We start from the raw sequence: 19,142 nt of genomic DNA on the forward strand, positions 1-19,142 counted from the left end.
TGTACAGAGGATATTAGGGTCGGATGTGTCAAACAATCTGCTATAATAACATATCCGAGTGTAGGTAAGTCTATTCCATTGCCAATGACCCTTTTGGATTTTGGTCTTCTCCTTTTGGGGATATCATATCACTACCGTGTATGTTTGAATATTAAAAACTATTACTGTTATGATTAGATATGATAATTTCTTGCACGACTCGTTAACTCAACGTGAAATAACAAGTTTCAGATCAACATGTTAATGAGTCGGGTCGTAATGAGTCAAACATTTAGAACCTATTAATGAGTTGGCTCATTAACGGGTCACCCGTTAAAAACCTGATAAGATATTATTTGCCAGCTCTAGACATTAAGCATGAAAATTTCTTGCATGACCTGTTAACCTGACACGAAACGACACAACCCGTTAATGAATCCAATCGTTATTGGGCCACATGTTAAGAACTAGTTAAGATAACGAATTTGATACGACACGACCCGAATACGACAAACATGACCTGTTGGCATACCTGATTATGATTATGGATGTTTCATTGTTCACATAATACCACTTAATTAATTGTAAAGATGATGTTTTGTCAAACTCTTCGATCGGTGATTCCCTCTTGTCAGTAATAATTGTGAATTGCACTCTGTTGATCAGTGCACTCAAGACTCCGCAAGAATTAGCACTTGAAGTAGTTATTAAGCCCAAAGAATCCACATACGTTGCCCTCGAAGGGAAAAGTTGCAGTAACATCTGGTCTCCAAATTTAGGCGCTGCAAATCGTGAACAGTTTTAATTCAACCACCACCAGCTTTTCGATGCCCTACGCACCCACTTCATTAGAGTGTTAGAGATGATTTTAGATAGTCTGAAATTAACAAAAAATGATGTTAGAGTTGCAATAATCTTCCCATACATATTCATGTCCTCCCCCATGAATTTCGCTAAAGGTTACTGACATTGGTTGCTGATTAGAGTTCAAATGTGACTGGCGGGTCAAGTTCCAACATACCAACGGGGAATCTACTCGCTCTGCTGATATACTTGCTTATCGGAGGTTGCTAAGACCGTAAGAGGGAAAGTTGTTTCCTAGTTAAGACTCAAGACTACGATCCTTCGTATGTAAATATTTTTAATTTTGTGTTAGTTCTTAGCATTTGTATTGTGGTGATACTAAGTTGATCTTGCTTCATCATTTGGCTCATAATTTGTTTGATTCTCATTATTGCGTGAAATGGAGTAAACGGAACTAAGATAAACAAGAAATGTTACTCGAATAAGAAGGCATTATGGCCGGGGAGATCAAAACAACTCTAGTTTCAGTAACAATGGCAGCAATAGCTATGGTGTAGTGAGGATTTTCATAATCATGACTAGGATTCTATATAATTTTGTACCTCCTGTGCCGAGATAGCTCACATTATATGCTTTCTGGTAATGCCTCGTGCATATAGCATGCTTCGTTTTCTAGCGTGTAGCTAGAAAGAAATAGAAATGGCAGAATCTTCTTTAGATGAGCAGCTCCATTTCTGCAAATTGCCCACTTATGGAGTAATTGAATCCTCTGATTTCTTCAAAATTTGCTTCAGCCCATAACCATTGCCCCACCGATTGGGTGGGCTCATCTCTCACAGACCAAGTAGTCGGGTAAGAATGGCCTGAGGCCTTGTTTGAGGCTATCTGATGTCAGCCACCCACGTTATAGATTTTTTTGCGCCGGGCATGTAGGTGCAAGTTGTCAGACCAAATTGTCGGTGCAAATATTAAGGTCAAGTAACTAGCCATTTTTCATGCATCCTAAAAATAGGGGAGTAAGGCTAAAATAAACCAACATGAATCAAATTACTACTAAAGAACATGGAGGATAATGGCACTTGGAGCCCAAGCTTTTTATGCCTATAAAAGGCCTAGAATCCCACCAAAACGTGGAGAAAAAGGAGGAAAGTATGAGATCCATTTACAATGTAATGTAATCATTTTGAACAAAGGCTAACTCAAGCATCGGAGTGTTTATTGCAGGTCCCCCTCTCCCTCATTGATGACAAGCGAAGATAGTGTTGGCTTATTGATGTGATTACAAGATTTATTAGTTGGAGGATTAAAAGGATCCGAAATTTTCTGCTCGAACAGTTGGCGCTGTATGTGAGAATTCATACAAAAAAGCCGTATCAAGAAGTCATGGTTTCCACCCCAGCCACAATGGGGGCACCGGCCAAAAACCCCAAACAGGGAAGCTTTCTATTCACTCTCTCTATGATTTCACTAATAGCAGCACAACGTATATGATATAACTATACGTCTTCTTGCCATAGCACAATGTGGGAAATGATTGTTGCAATCCTTTGGGCTTTGGAGGTTCATGAAAGCACTTTTGTGTAGAAATCTTGGACTCCAATTATCTCGTTTTTATTATGTCAAATATATTTACCACTTGAATTTTGGAGGTACTGATGTAGTTTCACTTCTAGCTTGGGGAAACAATCCCAAACTGTGACGCACAAGGTTCTATTGTATTAGGGGTTAGGGTCCTACGAAGCCAAGCTACCGCGTCGTCATGTAACACTAGAAAGAGCCCAAAGTTGGATTCTAGACATGCTCATTGTGGCTGCCAAGACCAAACCACGGTGACCGGCACACTTATAATTACAGAGGGATTGTGCTGAAGCTTTCGGTCACTGGTTGAAAAACATTTATACAAAGCGAGGAGCAAATATTTCCGGTTATGCAGTGGGGGACGCGAATTCATACCCTAAATATAGAGAAGAGTTTATTTCCTCCATCTCTTTTACGATTGTGCATGAAATACAAATTCTATCAGTACATATTTTTGTCATAACAAGTTAAAGATATTGTGTGTACCAATCCTCTATTTCTGTACAATTTTACAAGAAAAATCTTTCAGCGTGTTTAAATTCTACATTAAGAATATTCTTATCTGAGTTCATACTAGAATGTGTGTAGTCCATGTTACGTTTTGGATGGAACTTCTATACTCTTTCTGTTTCATGAATTGGCCAGGAAAGAAATTACTTGTCAGTCATTATTGAATTAGATTCTTTGGAGCTCGTAAAAGGATTGAATATCTAGCTTATGTTGACTCGACTATCTTTCCATACTTGGATGCATGACAATCTAAACCTTTTCAAGCGCTTTTATTCAGAAGTGAGTTCCATGATAAGTGAATCATGCAGAGTATGCACACCGAAAGTTGAGTTTGGAGACCCCTATTCTCGATCTACATTATTGGCGATGAGACCTTGCATTCAAATGGGATAGATTTACACTGGTCAAACTCCACTGGGATGAGGGTTTGAAGTTGCAGACCATAGACCATTCCAAATCGTCCCGTTATTCTACTATAAGGAACCAAACATAGGAAGAAACACCATTGAAGAAAGAGAACATTGAGTAACATGTGAAGACACATGACAAGGTTGGACCAGAGGAAATTTTAACCTTCATGGAATTATCGTCATTGAGTGGTGGCTAGTGTTAGTGTGCATCCCTTGGCTGCATACCAAAAGTTTGAATGGTGGGACAAGCCACGATTTAGATGTTAGATTTATCAAGGTAATGTTCGCTCATGATCCATATTTGGCAAACTTGACCAGAAGATAATGCACAATGCAGAGGTACCTATGAAAATTGATGCTAGACTGCGAGTATTGTTAGTATAGAGGCTATAGACTCAATAATGCTAAATACGAAGTTGCAGTGTATATCAATTAATTCGAGATTGATGTTTAAGTGGAATTGGAGTGGCCCAACTGTGCTTTTCCTTGTGCGATTCAAAGCTCTTTTGTGAATACACATGGAAGATAAGCCCTCATGCCTCATTTGAACACCATCACATTTGATGTAATTTTTTTTTTTAACTGCAAGTTCGTGTATTTCATAACCTTGGAACGATCCTATCAAAAATTTATATGTGAATATGTAGAGTTGAATTGCTCTTATATGGATGAGTATGCATGATTCTCATGAAGGGACAAAACTTTTGCTTGACCAAGTTGAGTCTAGCAAAAAAATTGTTGAAAACATTCGCATGATCAATACATGGGCTACGGAGATGACGGAAAAACCACTTATGCGGGCTAAGTGAAGATGGTGTCACGTGTGCTTCTCAACAAAGCTTCAATATCATTGCTAGAGGAGACAGAAATTGACATCTTCAATTTAGCTAACATTTATACACCAGTTTGTGGTCTCCACAACATGAATTTCTCTAGTTAATTTATTATTCTCTACATGGCTATGACATTGAGAAAAGTATGGAATTGGCAACTCGTGCAAGGCCATATATGAATTGTGGAGCAATATGAATACTCAAGCGCTAGGCGAACCAATTGCCTGAACACAAAGCTTCTAAGCAAAGAAATTGCAGTGTAAATTCACTCTAATAGTAAGGAAGTTGCCTGCTAGATAAGAATTTCTATCTTATATATGCTCATTGTTAAGACTACCGCTAATTTGAAATACAATTACTCTGGGGGCATGCTAGTCATACACAAGTGTATGGTCGAATTCCAAACCTCATGATTGGTGATCGTTTGACCGAGTGTTGAAGACCCAAGACCGAATTGTGGCCAAAACTTAAGACCGAGGGTTGAAAACCCAAAACCCATGGTCAAATACCATATGATCGTAGCCGAAGGCTAAACTTTGACCCTATGACCGTAGCCAAGGGCTAAACTTTGACCTTATGATTGTAGCTGAACACTAAACTTTGATCTTATGATCGTAGCCAAGGCTAAACTTTGACCCTATGATCGTAGCCAAGGGCTAAACTTTGACCTTATGATCGTAGTCAAAGGCTAAACTTCGACCTTATGATCATAGCTGAAGGCTAAACTTTGACCTTATGATCGTAGCCGAATGCTAAACTATAACCGTATGATCGTAGCCAAATGCTAAACTATGACTATATAATCACAACCGAAGGTTAAACTATAAATGTATGATCGTAGCTAAAGGCAAAATTATGACCGTATATTTTGGCAATATTCACATCAGAGTGCCATGTCATCAAGAGTTTGTTGAAAGGTTGTTAGATTGATAGAGTTGGTTATTGCTATGATGCTTGTTATATCTGTTAGCTTTGGAGCTAAGCTTCTTACTTTATATAACTGAGTGATGAATCATATTGTAATTCAATTCAAGTCTTTTGATAATAAAGATCATTTCCTTTATTCTCTGTTGGCTCCCTAGCTCTTCATCTTATCAATTCTTCACTGCTCTTTAATTTTTCCAATGTAGTTAACATGGTATCATAGCCACCAGGCTCATGTCATTGATTATGTGGTTTCGTATTTTTTTTTTATTAGATTTCATTTTCTAGTTTTATTTTCTCTTCAAATTTTCTTGAATTTTTCGTCAAGTTCTTCAGTGTTTCCTTCTTCTCTCTGATCCTCGAATTAGAGAAGGAAGCAGAATCAATTTCTTACTCAGTTTTTGTGGATGCGAATCGACTGAGAATGAGCGCTCTTTTGGAGATCCTTGGTGCCACCAGCGTGTTCCAGGCGGCTATGTTTCTTGAAGGGGTCCATACTCTCCGGAAGAAGAATCGCTTGGCAATTTGATATGGGTTCATCTTTTTCAAGAGAAATTGCAACCTAGACGACGACATCAACAACTTAATCCACATAGAGATTGAATTCGGGTTCTAGAGAGATGAAGCTTTGATCATTCCCAACTGGGTTTTTGGAAGTTCGATCAGAATCCATCACATGGGCTCTCAACAGAACAGCAAATGCTCAGTCGCATATGTTATTTCATACTAAACTTTGTTTTTGCCGGGTTCCAAGAGCAAGATGTTTATAGAAGATTACCTTTTCCTCATTCAATCCAACTCCTACCTCCATCTCACAGTCGCTCATCTCAATCAGATCATTGACAGATACAAGAAAATCTACAAAGTTCCTAAGAAACGTTTGAGCGAGGCCGTGAGTTCGCTATCGTTTGACCGACTTCTGTTGATTTGTGATCGAAATGGAGGTGAAGATCTTCGTTCATATCTTTTTTAGTTCGGCAACATATTCAAGGTTCGCAAAATTGTCAGGTTCTTTCATATCTTGCACTCTATGTGTTTGATGGAGTGTCGCAGTCAAAGTTCTTTGCTTCAAATTGCATAATTGTTAGAGGCCGATAGCCATAAGTGTTGAAATCATGGATTTGTAGATAAATGAGGTGTTTGCTGGGATAGAGAGGCCGATAGTCATTTCCCTTTTACGTCCCACTTCAGAAAGGCCAATGGCTAGAAGTGTGTGTAGAATTCTTGCTGCGAGGTGTTTGTTGGGATAAAGAGGCGGATAGCCATTTCCCTTTTATATCCCACTTCAGAAAGGCCGATAGCTAGAAGTGTGTGTAGAATTCTTACTGTAATTACTTACGAAAATTAAGATTTTATCACTTCAGAAAGGCCGATAGCCAGAAGTGTTTGAAGGGTTCTTGCAAAGATTCAATTTGAAGTGTTTAGAGTGTTGATACAATGGTGGATTCAAGTGTCAATATTGAAGGTTGTTGGGAATGTTCACTGTAAAACTTCAGGATGATAATTTTGTTAAGTGAAGCTATCAATTCCAGTCACATGGTGAAGATAAGAAATACAACTGGACATAGATGTTTTGAAAACTGGGCTGATTAATTGATGATGGGAGTAGAGGATTAATTGACAATGCAGATGCATGAAGACACCTTTAAACACCAAGAACAAAGGATTAATTGTTCTGCATTTCTTAAGCATTCATACAATCTCAAACTGGAAATCCCAGTTGAGATTGAGGTAGGATGTTGAAATATTCACATCAGAGTGCCATGTCATCAAGAGTTTGTTGAAAGGTTGTTAGATTGATAAAGTTGGTTATTGCTATTATGCTTGTTATATCTGTTAGCTTTGGAGCTAATCTTCGTACTCTATATAACAAAGTGATGAATCATATTGTAATTCAATTTAAGTCTTCTGATAATAAAGATCATTTCCTTTCTTCTCTGTTGGCTACCTAGCTCTTTATCTTCTCAATTCTTCACTGCCCTTTAATTTTCCAATGTCGTTAACAGTATGATCATAGCCGAAAGTTAAATTATGACCATGTGATCGTAACCAAAGGCTAAATTATGACCAAGTGATCATAGCCGAATGATAATATATGACTATGTGATCGTATAGCCAAAGGCTAAACTTAATCATAGTCGAAGGCTAACTCATGATGAAATTTCAAATCACGTGAATTTTTGCAAAAGAAATATTTTTCCTCTACAAACCAAGATGATATGTGTTTCTAGAGAAAAAGGGGGCATCTGTGGGTGCAAATATTAAGGTCAAGTAACTAGCCATTTTTCATGCATCCTAAAAATAGAGGAGTGAGGCTAATATAAACCAACATGAATCAAACCACTACTAAAGAACATGGAGGATAATGGGACTTGGAGCCCAAGCTTTTTATGCCTATAAAAGGCCTATAATCCTACCAAAACATGGAGAAAAAGGAGGAAAGTATGAGATCGATTTACAATGTAATGTAATCATTTTGAACAAAGGCTAACTTGAGCATCAGATTGTTTATTGCAAGTCCCCCTCTCCCTCATTGATGGCAAGCGAAGATGGTGTTTGGCTTATCGATGTGATTACAAGATTTACTAGTTGGAGGATTAAAAGGATTTCCCAAATCCATAGGTCTTTTTTAATCCTGATTGTAAAAATTCAAAAAAAAAAAAAAAAAAAAAAAAAATCCTGACTTTGTTGTCCACGTGGCACAACCGTGGCGTGATTGGGACGGAATTGTAATTTCGAATTATAACACTTGGCCTGACGAGATTAGTTAAAAGTCCTGATCAAAATTAAACACAATGTTATTTTTTAATAAAAAAAATAATTTCAATTGCCCAGCCAATTTAGTTACGCAGTGGAGATGCATTCGAGCTATTCTTGTTTACTAAGGCAATAATTGTCAATTGTCAATAGCCTGGGCAATTATTGCACTAAGAGGTGGAGTTGCTCTAAGAATGTAGTTGGAAATAAATTTTGGATATAGAACCATGTGTTATAATATCTATGCCACTATGTTTATCGTTGTCTAAAACGAAGTCGTTTTGAGCCACGGGTGAAAATCATCATCTGAAGTGCCACCCTTTAAACCTCAAATAAGCCGAGGGCGGCTAGTTGATTCTCTGGTTAAGCTAGGACAGGTATGTAAACCAAGAAAATAGTTCACTGGTCTGTGAGAAGGCGGCACTTAATAGTAGGCGACAAGCTGATCATTGCAGCCATCTTAGAAGCGATGAGTTATTTGCTGATGTCTCCATGACATAATCATGTCATATGCTAAATTTCATCTCATAATCTTGTTCACTTTGAAGTTTCCACGTAGAAGCTTCCAATGTTCATCCAATGACTGCAATTTCTTTCAACCTCATAGCACAAAGTGGAATATTATTGGTCAGATACGCTCTTTCCATAGGCAACGTAAGCACGTTTGGCCGTTTGGCCGCCTCATTCAATGCCTCAACCAATGTAGTCAGCTTATAAGATAACGTATTTAACAGCATAGTCTTCGACTCCTTGGACAATTGTGACATGACATGTTTTTTGTTAATGATATGGTATAGATCATATGGTTTGGTTTGGACCAAATATTACACTATCGGACCGAGCAACGAGGCCTTTTATTGAAATAACATTGCTTATGATTAACTTCTTAGCAACGAGGTCATTGAATGAGAAGAGTTCTAGATCATTGAATGTGAGAGCTTTTAAGATAATTTTGTAGTTATGATTGAGGGGTAATATTGTAATTTTATTAGGCATGATAATTATCTCTTAATAGTGTATCAAATTATCTTTAACATTCTGTACGCAAGATAAATAGGATTAAGATGCAAACTATAACTCTAATACAAAAGTCAGCATCGCAGTTCAAATTAGTATTGGGATTCTTACCTTGTGGACGTGTAGATTGCAGTAGCATACTATTGCGTGAAGTAATTGGACTGGAGTCCTGTGGTGTGTTTGATATGTTGTGGTGATGTGACAAGCTTTAGCCTATGTTGGAAAAGTCCTTGGGTAAACAGCTAAAGGATTCTACCCAAAGAGCAGCCATAGGATAGGCTTTAGTCTATGAAACATAAATTCTTGTTAAACAGCTAAAGGATAGGCTTTAGACTATGGCACACAAATCAATATCAATTTCATGAGTTACTCTGATGGCTCGTTTACTAATCTGTAATCAAAATAAGTGGAATTGAATTGAGAATGAATTGAATTGAAGCGGAATTGGATTGGGGATGAATCATAATCAGATTCCTATGAAAGGTGTTTACTAAATTGTCAAGAAACGAAACAAGAATGATGTTAGGTTTCATATAAGTTGTTTACTAATTCACTTCTGAATCGGAATCAAAATCATTTGATTACTAAACTGCCCTTGGTCTAAATGAATTATTTTATATTAAAATTTAATTTTCATACAATCTTAACCCCATAAATGATTGAATTTTCTATCTCATTATAAACTAATTTTTTAACTTTTTTTTTAACCTTTTCAAACCTAATTTTTTATACCCACCCCCCATAACTTTTCAAGCCAGCAGCCCCAAGTTTTCTACCTTTTGAAGCCTAATTTTTCACTTCTTTTCTCTTCTCTCAATTATCCTTCGTCGGTCCTCACCAACCGCTACCGCCACCACTCTCTCCCTCCCTCTCCTCCATTTTATTTTCTATGGATCCTTCATCATCATTTCCAGCGCATCCATTGATCTCTCTCGCGCGTCGCACCTTCATCCCAACACGACCACGATGCCACAACCAAAGAACAACCAGCTCACTACGACATCTGAAGACGCCTTAGGATTCTTGAGATTGGTTCATTGGGGCACAGGGAGGTGAAGGGGAGGCAGGGAGAGAGGTCTGGGCTTGTTGATTTGAGTGGCATATTTGGAGTTTTTAGGAATTACATGGGGTTATAATGGGTAGAAAATTGTATTCCGAATTCCTCCTTTGTCCCGAAATTCAAATGACACGTCCTACTCGGGTTCAATTCCTCCAAAATCAGGAATTCAATACCAATCTTTCGAGTGCAATCACTCATTTTCATTCTTCCAAATTTAGTAAACACAAGAATAATTCATAATCGGAATAGCACTCCGACTTTTGATTTCAATTACGGATATATAAACATGCCCTTAGAGTTGCAATTGGATTCTACAAGAGGATCAAGCCAGGTCGAGCATGTGTGTCCTTGTAAAGAACAAGACTTGACTGCTGCTGATAACCAATCACGAGCGGACACGTGTCCAAGTTATGATTTTTTTAATCAAAACTCAAACACGTGTTCGTGTATGATAGGCCATCAGTAGCAGCTGTTGTTGATCTTTTCAGCAGCAAAGTTGTTTCCCCTTAGAAATAAAAAGTTGCAGACAATATTGAAAAAATACCTTTAACGCAACAAACAATCAAGGTTCTGAAAAACGTTAAGCGCTAGTCGGACAGCGGGCAGGGACCTAGTAGCTAGGCGGGCGCCTATGCGGATTTATGTAAATTTAATATATATCTTGTAAATAAGTGTCTATTTACACTTAAAAAAAATATACTTGTATGGATAATAAAAGAATGATAAAATGCAAAAATAGAAGTAAAAGAATACACAAAGTACATCCATCAAACAAGTTCAATATTAAAAAAAACAGTAAACATATAATCATAATGAGGAGTACTCTTGGATGATAGACTAAATTCTTTTTGTTCACGATCTTTGCATTGGATTGGACATAGATTAAATTATTTAACGTTGTTTTATCTAGTTTATTCTTTTTTTTTGTATGTATCCCCTCAAAAGTTCTTCAATTCATTTCACAATTGGATGAACTTGTAGTCAATCCATCCTTTACAAATTAGGTATATCATTTCCGTAAGTGTACCACCATGAAATTAAAAAAATAAAAAAGCACACAATTAAAAAAAATAAAAAATAAAAAAAACTAATGAAAATGGCTTGAAAACTTTGAGTTTTAATCAAAAGGACAAAAATGTGTTGTAAGTGAATAGTACCAGGAATGACTTTTTAGAGTAAAAATGTCATTTTCGTTAAAAGTGAACAATATCGAGAGTGTTTCTTTAAAACCCCCAAAAAAAAAAATCCGCCTAGGATCGCCTAGGTGCCACCTAGCCCACCACCTAAGACCCGCCTAGGCGCTGCCTAGCTCCAGACCAATTTTTTGAAATGTTTTGCCCTAAATCGTGGCAAGTCTTCACCACCTAGCACCTAGGCAACCGTCTAGGCCGATTTCTAGAACATTGCAAACAACTTAACGCTCTACGTGAATCTCACGCTCTTGTGAAAAGACTTCACTAATCCCTTCGTCAACTCATATTCACTAACCTCTTCATCAGTTCATCCCTTTTCTATTGATCAGTTTGGTGCACACCTTGAAATTCACTACAAGAACAACTTGAAATTCACTACCAAGAAAAACTGAAAATAGCCACTAACATTCGTTGCACAGATTGGGGTAGTGGCTCTGATGGGTGGCTAAACGGCACATCAATAACTATGTATCCTCAATCTTCTAACATAGGAATTTTCTAGGAGCTCCTAAATCTTGAGAGTGGAAAAAGAACGCAGTAGGATTGTCTCCTTTTTTTTTTCTTTCCTCCCCTTCCTCCCCCATGCCTTCCTTCCCCTCGTATTTAAATAGTCACAATTCCGCATCCTGCTACTTCTTTGCTTGCTTTTCTCGATCAAGCATTAATGTGCTTAGCAAAGAGGTAGTAGCATTTGGGGTGACAATAATGAAAATTTTCAGGTAAGCCGGCACAGCTTTTGCTTGCTGTCGGTATGTGATAGGGTCAGGTAACGTCTTATAAAATGGAAAGTGTGAGAGGAGTTACCAATATTTTAATAATATTAAACAAAAAACTTTATTAATATTGGTGCACAAGTTTTATGACTCCTTAAACTAGAGAGTATACATGAAGTATATTTTTTTTATAAGAAAACCCATAAAATTTAACTAAAAGATAGAGAGCATGTTTGAATGCTACAATTTATATTTAGCTTCCTTCTCACGGTTTTCCTCTTAATTCATTTTAACAACCTAATAAAATGACAGACAAAGAAAACAACTGCACCCAAAAAAGAAAAAAGAAAAAGGGCACCCCAAAACGAAGAGAAAATTGGAGCAAAGGTTCCTGAACTTTTAACCCAATTGGAGCTTTAATCTATTAACTAAAAATTTATGATTATTGGTCCTTTAACTTATCAAAATATAAAGCAATAGTCAATTTCGTCAACTTTGTTACATATTCCGTCCAGATTAAGCATGTGCGTATCACATGATGCTGACTTATGGGCCAATAAGAAAAGAGCAGCGGATTATTTGAAGCCAAAATCCAATTTGCATTTCACTGCTATGAAAAGTCTTTTGTAAGGCAAACGATTATGAAAAGTCTACCAATATATCTTTTCAATTCTTCCAACTCATAGTTACCTATATAAGTGAGTTCAGATCTCATACCATTTCAACAAATAAAGATGGAGATCTCACACATAAAACTCGTTGCCCTACTACTTTTCTTCCTTCTAAACTCAGGTTGTTCTACAACTTCAAACTCGATTTCCGAAAGCTTTGTTCAATGCTTTTCCTCCCGCATACATTCGAACTCAACAAGCAAAATCATCCTCACGCAAAGCTCTTCAGACTATACCCCAGTGTTGCAATCTTCCATACAGAATCTCCGATTCCTGAACACATCAACACCGAAACCACAAGCTATCATTACTCCTCATCAATACTCTCATGTTCAAGCCGCTGTGGTATGTGCCAAGAAAGTGGGCATACAAATAAGAACCCGAAGCGGTGGCCATGACTATGAGGGCCTATCTTATGTATCCAAATCTCCTTTCATCATCATTGATCTTTTCAATCTTCGATCCATTGATATTGACATAAAGAAGGAGAGGGCTTGGGTTGAGTCAGGTGCTACTCTCGGAGAGTTGTACTATGCAATTGCACAAAAGAGTAAACTCTATGCCTTTCCAGCAGGGACATGTCCAACTATTGGTGTGGGAGGACATATTAGTGGAGGTGGACATGGTACCTTGTTTAGACAATACGGTCTAGCAGCTGACAATGTCCTTGATGCTAAGATTGTCGACGTTAGCGGAAGAATTCTTGACAGAAAATCCATGGGAGAAGATCTCTTTTGGGCAATTCGAGGTGGCGGAGGCTCAAACTTTGGAGTCATCCTGGCCTGGAAACTTAGGTTGGTTCCTGTTCCTCCAATTGTAACAGGCTACATGGAATCGAAGACCATAGAACAAGGTGCAACCAAACTTGTTTCCAAATGGCAAGCTATAGCTGATAGGATGCCTCAACAGTACTTCCTGCGTTTGGTTATCCAAGTTGCAAATGGAACTGGTACAAATGGTGGAAAAACTATTCAAGTTACGTTCAATTTCGTGGCTTTTGAGACTGTTGAGAAAGTTCGCCCTTGGATGCAAGAAAATTTCCCTGAGTTAAATTTAGACCAGTCCACCTTCACTGAAATGAGTTGGATTGAGTCCGCTCTATACGTTTCTAACTTCCCGATAAACGAATCACAAGTTCTGCTTCAGCGGACTCAACAATCGAGGGTATACTTCAAAAACAAATCAGATTTTGTTACTGAACCTATTTCAGAAGCTGCCTTAGAAGGTTTATGGAAAGCAATGCTTGAATTGGATTCATTACAGTTGATACTGACACCTTACGGTGGAAGAATGAGTGAGATTTATGATTGGGAAATTCCTTTCCCACATAGAAAAGGAAATTTGTTTGAGATCCAGTATGTCGACGATTGGGATGATGCCAAAGAAACTGAGGAACGTATTAGCGGGGTGAGAAGTGTGTATGAGTACTTGACACCATATGTTTCGAAGTCCCCAAGAGCTGCCTATTTGAATTATAGGGATCTTGACTTGGGGAGCAACAAGGATGCCAATACAAGCTATGCACAAGCAAGCGCTTGGGGATTGAAGTATTTCAAGAATAACTTTAGGAGACTTGTTCAAATAAAGACTTCAGTCGATCCTGATAATTTCTTTAGAGATGAACAAACCATGCCGGTGTTACAGTCTGCGAAGAAATAGAATGTCAACTTGATAATTATATGCAACAGAATAAATTATAAATCCTCAGTTAGTCATTGTATTATACCCGAATAATAAGTTGCATTTTACAAATTAATAATATGATATTACTTGTTATAACTGTTGCATGTTTGTTGTAGTTTATGGCTTCAGAAATAATCAAATTAGTTGGCCAAGTAGGATGAAAGTAAGCTTTTAATTAGCAATGGGAATGAAGGATGCTTGTTTTTCTGAAACTGAAGAAATAATAATTAAGAGAAATATTAGACATTTCTTCATCAATTGCTGCAATGTACTTACCGTTACATGCATATAAACATGGACGTCGTAACCCCTCTCTAATTTTTCGAGTAAAATAGTTCATATTAACGTGGAAAACGCCCATAAAAGGATCAATTTCATTTTTGTTGAACCTTTGAGCATGAGACACGTGTTCAACATCTTATTTTATTTGAAAAGTACTCGGGTAGAAACGTATGAGCGCAAAGGGATTGGAATTTGGAATTCAAAGGAGAAATTCTAAACAATAGGCAATTTGGTAATTTTAGAAGGAATTTTCTGGAAGCCAACAGCTTCATCCTCTTCTTCCGTGCGTGCAGTTAGGTTGGGTTGGGGAGGGGGAGGGGGTCATAGGATTTTTACCACCTATAAAAGTAGGGATAAAAATACTTAAAAATACTTGCAAGAGTACAAGGTTGTAGTAGTATAGTGGCTCAAGTAAGGTCATTTTCCACAGGGATTCAATAAATAATTGGTGTTTAAAACCAACTCTTAATTAATTATTTAAAACAAAGTTTGGAAAATATTGATTTTAGAATTTAATATAATAAAAACGAATTTTAAAATAAAACAATTAAAGAAATTAACTAGAGAACAATTTAAAGAAAATCAATTTGTAAAAGTCTAGGGTTTCATGGCCCCCTTAACAATCCTATGCAATTTTACCAACTACTTATGAATTTCTACATACATGCTTTGAAGGTTAGGCTTTCCTAATACATATTTTCCTCCTGATGTTCAAACGAATACGTATATTTAACATGCAACCCGTCTGTGATATTCAGATCAAATATAGACATGCAAGACTCATTAAGCTTCATGAAAACCCCTTGAAAAACCATGCAACCCCTAAGAGCGTGATATTCGCCTTAAGTGAACTTACAATTACTAATCACAAGAAGCCCTCTTCAATTTTAGGGTGATGTTCCAATAGAAATTGCATCAAATTACTTGTCTAAATATCTTAATGGTCGTGAATCACAAAAATAACTGGATAGTTTAATCGCGGTGATTAATAATTCAAAACAAGCATGCATCCATTCATAAGCAAATTAATAAAACCACATATTCATGCTAAGGCTCGTGGCTTCGCCCTAGCAAAAGAACTAGTTACGAACAATCATAATAAAATATTATTAAGAACAAGGATAGAAAACACCTAGAAAATAAACTTGAATTGTCAAAGGCTTGTGCGTGTGTTTCCTCCTCTCCTCCTAATCCTCCAACCCTAATGGCTAAATATCTTTATTTATACTTCTACAAGATAAAACCCTAAAAGGTCTTAAATAAAACTAGGAAACATAATAAAACAATAAAACAGAAAGCAAAAGGTTTCCTATTTGAACTAAAATTCGGAGTTCTCAGAAAATTAGTCTTTTGACCTATCAAATAAACTCCGATTTGGTCCTAAAATGTCTCTTTTGAAAGATGGAGACGTCTCCTACAAATCCTCAGAAGGAATCTTCTTCAAAATATGTCATCTTGACCTCTAAAATACCCCAAACATCCAGAAACGTCAATCTGGAAAAGCTGTGCGCTGGACCTTTATTTCATCGCCACAGTCAAACAGCTTGATAGAAAAATCTGGAATTTTGATACAATCATCTTAAAAGACTCATGAACAACCTCCAATTAGAATCACTTCAAAATTTATCCGTTTGATCACTTTTTGCTCCAAAGAAAGTCGAATGTTTTACATTAGAAATATAACTCAAAGTATCAAAATTCACACATAATAACCAATAAATTATTACTAAGATTAGGGCAAAATATATAGTATAATATTGACTCACCAAATACCCCCAAACTTAGCTTTTTGATTGTCCTCAACCAAAACAAAACTCAAAAACAAATATAAAAACTAACAAACTTAAAAACTTTATTAAAACTCAACTAAGACAAAATTTTCATCTTCAAGTTGCAATCCATAGAAAACGTTAAAAATTAGAACATCTTTTCAAAAGTTCCTTTTAATCCCACCATAGAGTCTAAGCCATTTAGAATCAATTAAAAAAGAATTCATGAACTTCCTTTGGTGTAAAGTGGACCAACATAGTTAAGGAGACTCGACTAAATCCCTTACCCCTCGTCTTCCTTATTCATACTTCATACATACTAACTTCACATATTTTTTTCCGATTTTTATCTTTTCTATTTTTTATATCTTTTTCAGTAATAGTGGTGGTCGTGCAATGTCAGTTCCCTTAAGCTTTCGATCCAACCCATGTAGCGAGCTTTAGGTCAATGACTCCCAAACCACTAGGGCTTTAGGGCACTAGGGGCACGTTTACGTACCCGTAATCGGAATCAATTTACAAAATTGGATTTCAATTACGAGATACACCTTTGTTTACTTGATCTTGGGGAATCAAAAAACACGTGGGGTCCACACCAATTGGGGAATCCTGCTCTTGATTTTGGAGGAATTGGACTCCCTACATGAGGGAGGTATTTCAATTCCTGGACTGGAGGGGAATCAGGAATGGACTTCTTTTACCAATTATGCCCTCACTTGGTTGTGATTATTCCAATACTGCCCTTCATCTTACCGTGATCATCTCCCTCACCAGCGTTGGTGCTTCATCTACCTCACGACTAAATGCTGCTTCGCCAAGCCCAGATCCCATACCCACTACAACTACTCTCTGTTTGCCCCTAAGAATCAAAGAATCTTGAAAATTAGAGCACTAACCACTTTTCCCTCTCCATCTCCCTTCTGTATCACCACTGCACCACCATAACAGAGAGTAGTTGTAATTGAAAATTAGAGCACTAACCATTTCTCGCTCTTCATCTCCCTTAGAGTCTCAGATCAAACACATAACCATACGCATACATACACCGATACAAATTCAATAACTAAATTAAAAGGCAAAAAAAAAAAAAAAAGACTAGCTTGCATACCCCCATGACTTCTGCTTAAGTTGCGACGAAAAATGAGTGATTTGCTCTAGTTGTACGGATTTGAGGTCGTGGGGTCTGAATAATGAAGGTGGTGAGGAATGAGATGATGATGGATTGATGAGTCATGATTTTTTCAAGTGTAGCATTAATACATATTTGATTTGGGACAAGGGCATTTTAGTAATCATACTGGTTTTGTATTCCGATTCTGCTGAATTAGTAAACAGCTTTATGAAATTCTATTCCGATTCCAGAACATTTAAGTAAATAGTTTCAACAGGAATCCGATTCTGACTTGTCCTCATTCCAACTCCTCATCAATTCAATTCTTATATTTTCATTACGGTTACGTAAATACGCCATAGGTGTAGAACACCCCTACGGACTTACTAACTTGAGCTGAAAAGGCTACGAAACCAACTAACCTACCCTACCCCATGCCAAAACTCTACCGTTTAATGAGAGAATCACTGTTAATTAGGCAGGACTGGCCCGGTTACTAAGCATAGCCTCGGGTGGAGCAATTATTAATTTATAACACATACTAAACTTTGCTTTATATATAATAAAAATTAAGAATACACTTAGACAAAAAGTAAGTGTTTCAATCTCACTCCCCACAAATCATGTTGGTGTGAAAAGTATAATTCATGAATTAGTGTTTAAGCAACGATAAATAGAAAAGACTTTATTGTGGATTAACCTTCACTATGTCCATTTGTTGTAACGTTTAAAATAAACTATAGATATTAACTTAAAAATGAAAATTTTTAACTGACACAAAAATGAAAATACCTAAAATTTCTTATTTCCCATCCCCAAACTTAAATCACACATTGTCCTCAAGGTGTGGAAACAAATAAAAATAAAATAAAATGACTCCTTACGACTAGAAAACCCTAAGACACAAACATAAATGAATCAAGACAAATAAAAGAAATACTGAAATGAACCAAAACATAAAATAAACAACGAAACAGCAGAAAATAAAATAAAACAAATAAAATACAAAACGAGAAAAAGAACGAGCTGACCTGGAGTCGAACTCGAGACCTGGTGGCATCAGCATGAGGGGCTGGACACGGAACTCTCAGAGTTGAACCACACGTGTGAATAAACCCACATGCTTCTCTATACGAACACATTTAGGGTTGGTTTGGTATTGCTGTGCTTTGAAAAAAAAGCTGCTTCTGCTGTGCTGTGAGAATAAGCAGCTGTGAAATAAAGCAGCAGAGTGTTTGGTAAACTTTTTTGTAAAAGTGCTTTTGAAAGAAAAAAAAAAAACAGTATTATAGTGTTTGGTAAATTTTTATGTAAAACAGATGTGAAAAAAAAAAGCCAGTTTTTCAAAGCTGGATTTTGCAGCTTCTTGTTTTTGGCTTTTTTTCATCCAAAACTGTGAAAAAAAACTGAAGCTGAATGTTTACCAAACACAAAAACAACTCCCAGCTTTTTTCAGAAACACCTCAGTACTAAACCAGGCCTTAGTAGCCCATGCTTCTCCATTTCTCATTTCAGTCGATGAGTTTTTCTCCTCTATGACCTCGAGCCCAGAGCCATAAGGGCCTTCCGTTTCAAAACCTATCCAAACCAAAATCATTCGAGTTCAGTCACCAATCCTCTGCGATGTCCTCGTTTATCTTCTTGATGTCTCCATGTCTCAGAAATCCAACTCCCTCGAGCAACAAGACCCTTAGCATGTGAAGATGAAACCACAAATCGCATCCTTCTCTGAGTCTGACAGACTCACAGGTATTTTTTCCCCCATTTCCTTCGATTTTGTCTCAGATGCTTGGATTAGGGGAAACTGAATGAAAATTGCCTAATGCATGTGTGTTTCCTGTGTTGTAA

General features: G+C 37.1%; 1 protein-coding gene across 1 annotated transcript; it reads left to right on the forward strand.

The window, feature by feature from the left end:
• The first annotated feature begins 12,106 nt into the window (after nt 1–12,106).
• On the forward strand, nt 12,107–14,228 carry LOC103952343 (berberine bridge enzyme-like 26). The gene has a single exon (XM_009363914.3). The coding sequence runs from the start codon at nt 12,513–12,515 to the stop codon at nt 14,106–14,108; it is 1,596 nt and encodes a 531-aa protein (XP_009362189.2). The 5' UTR covers nt 12,107–12,512; the 3' UTR covers nt 14,109–14,228.
• The last annotated feature ends 4,914 nt before the right edge of the window (nt 14,229–19,142 follow it).

The sequence above is a fragment of a genome, unplaced genomic scaffold, assembly GCF_019419815.1.
Source record: "Pyrus x bretschneideri cultivar Hongxiangsu unplaced genomic scaffold, Pyrus_bretschneideri_v1 Contig19, whole genome shotgun sequence".
Classification (NCBI taxonomy): Eukaryota; Viridiplantae; Streptophyta; class Magnoliopsida; order Rosales; family Rosaceae; genus Pyrus; species Pyrus x bretschneideri.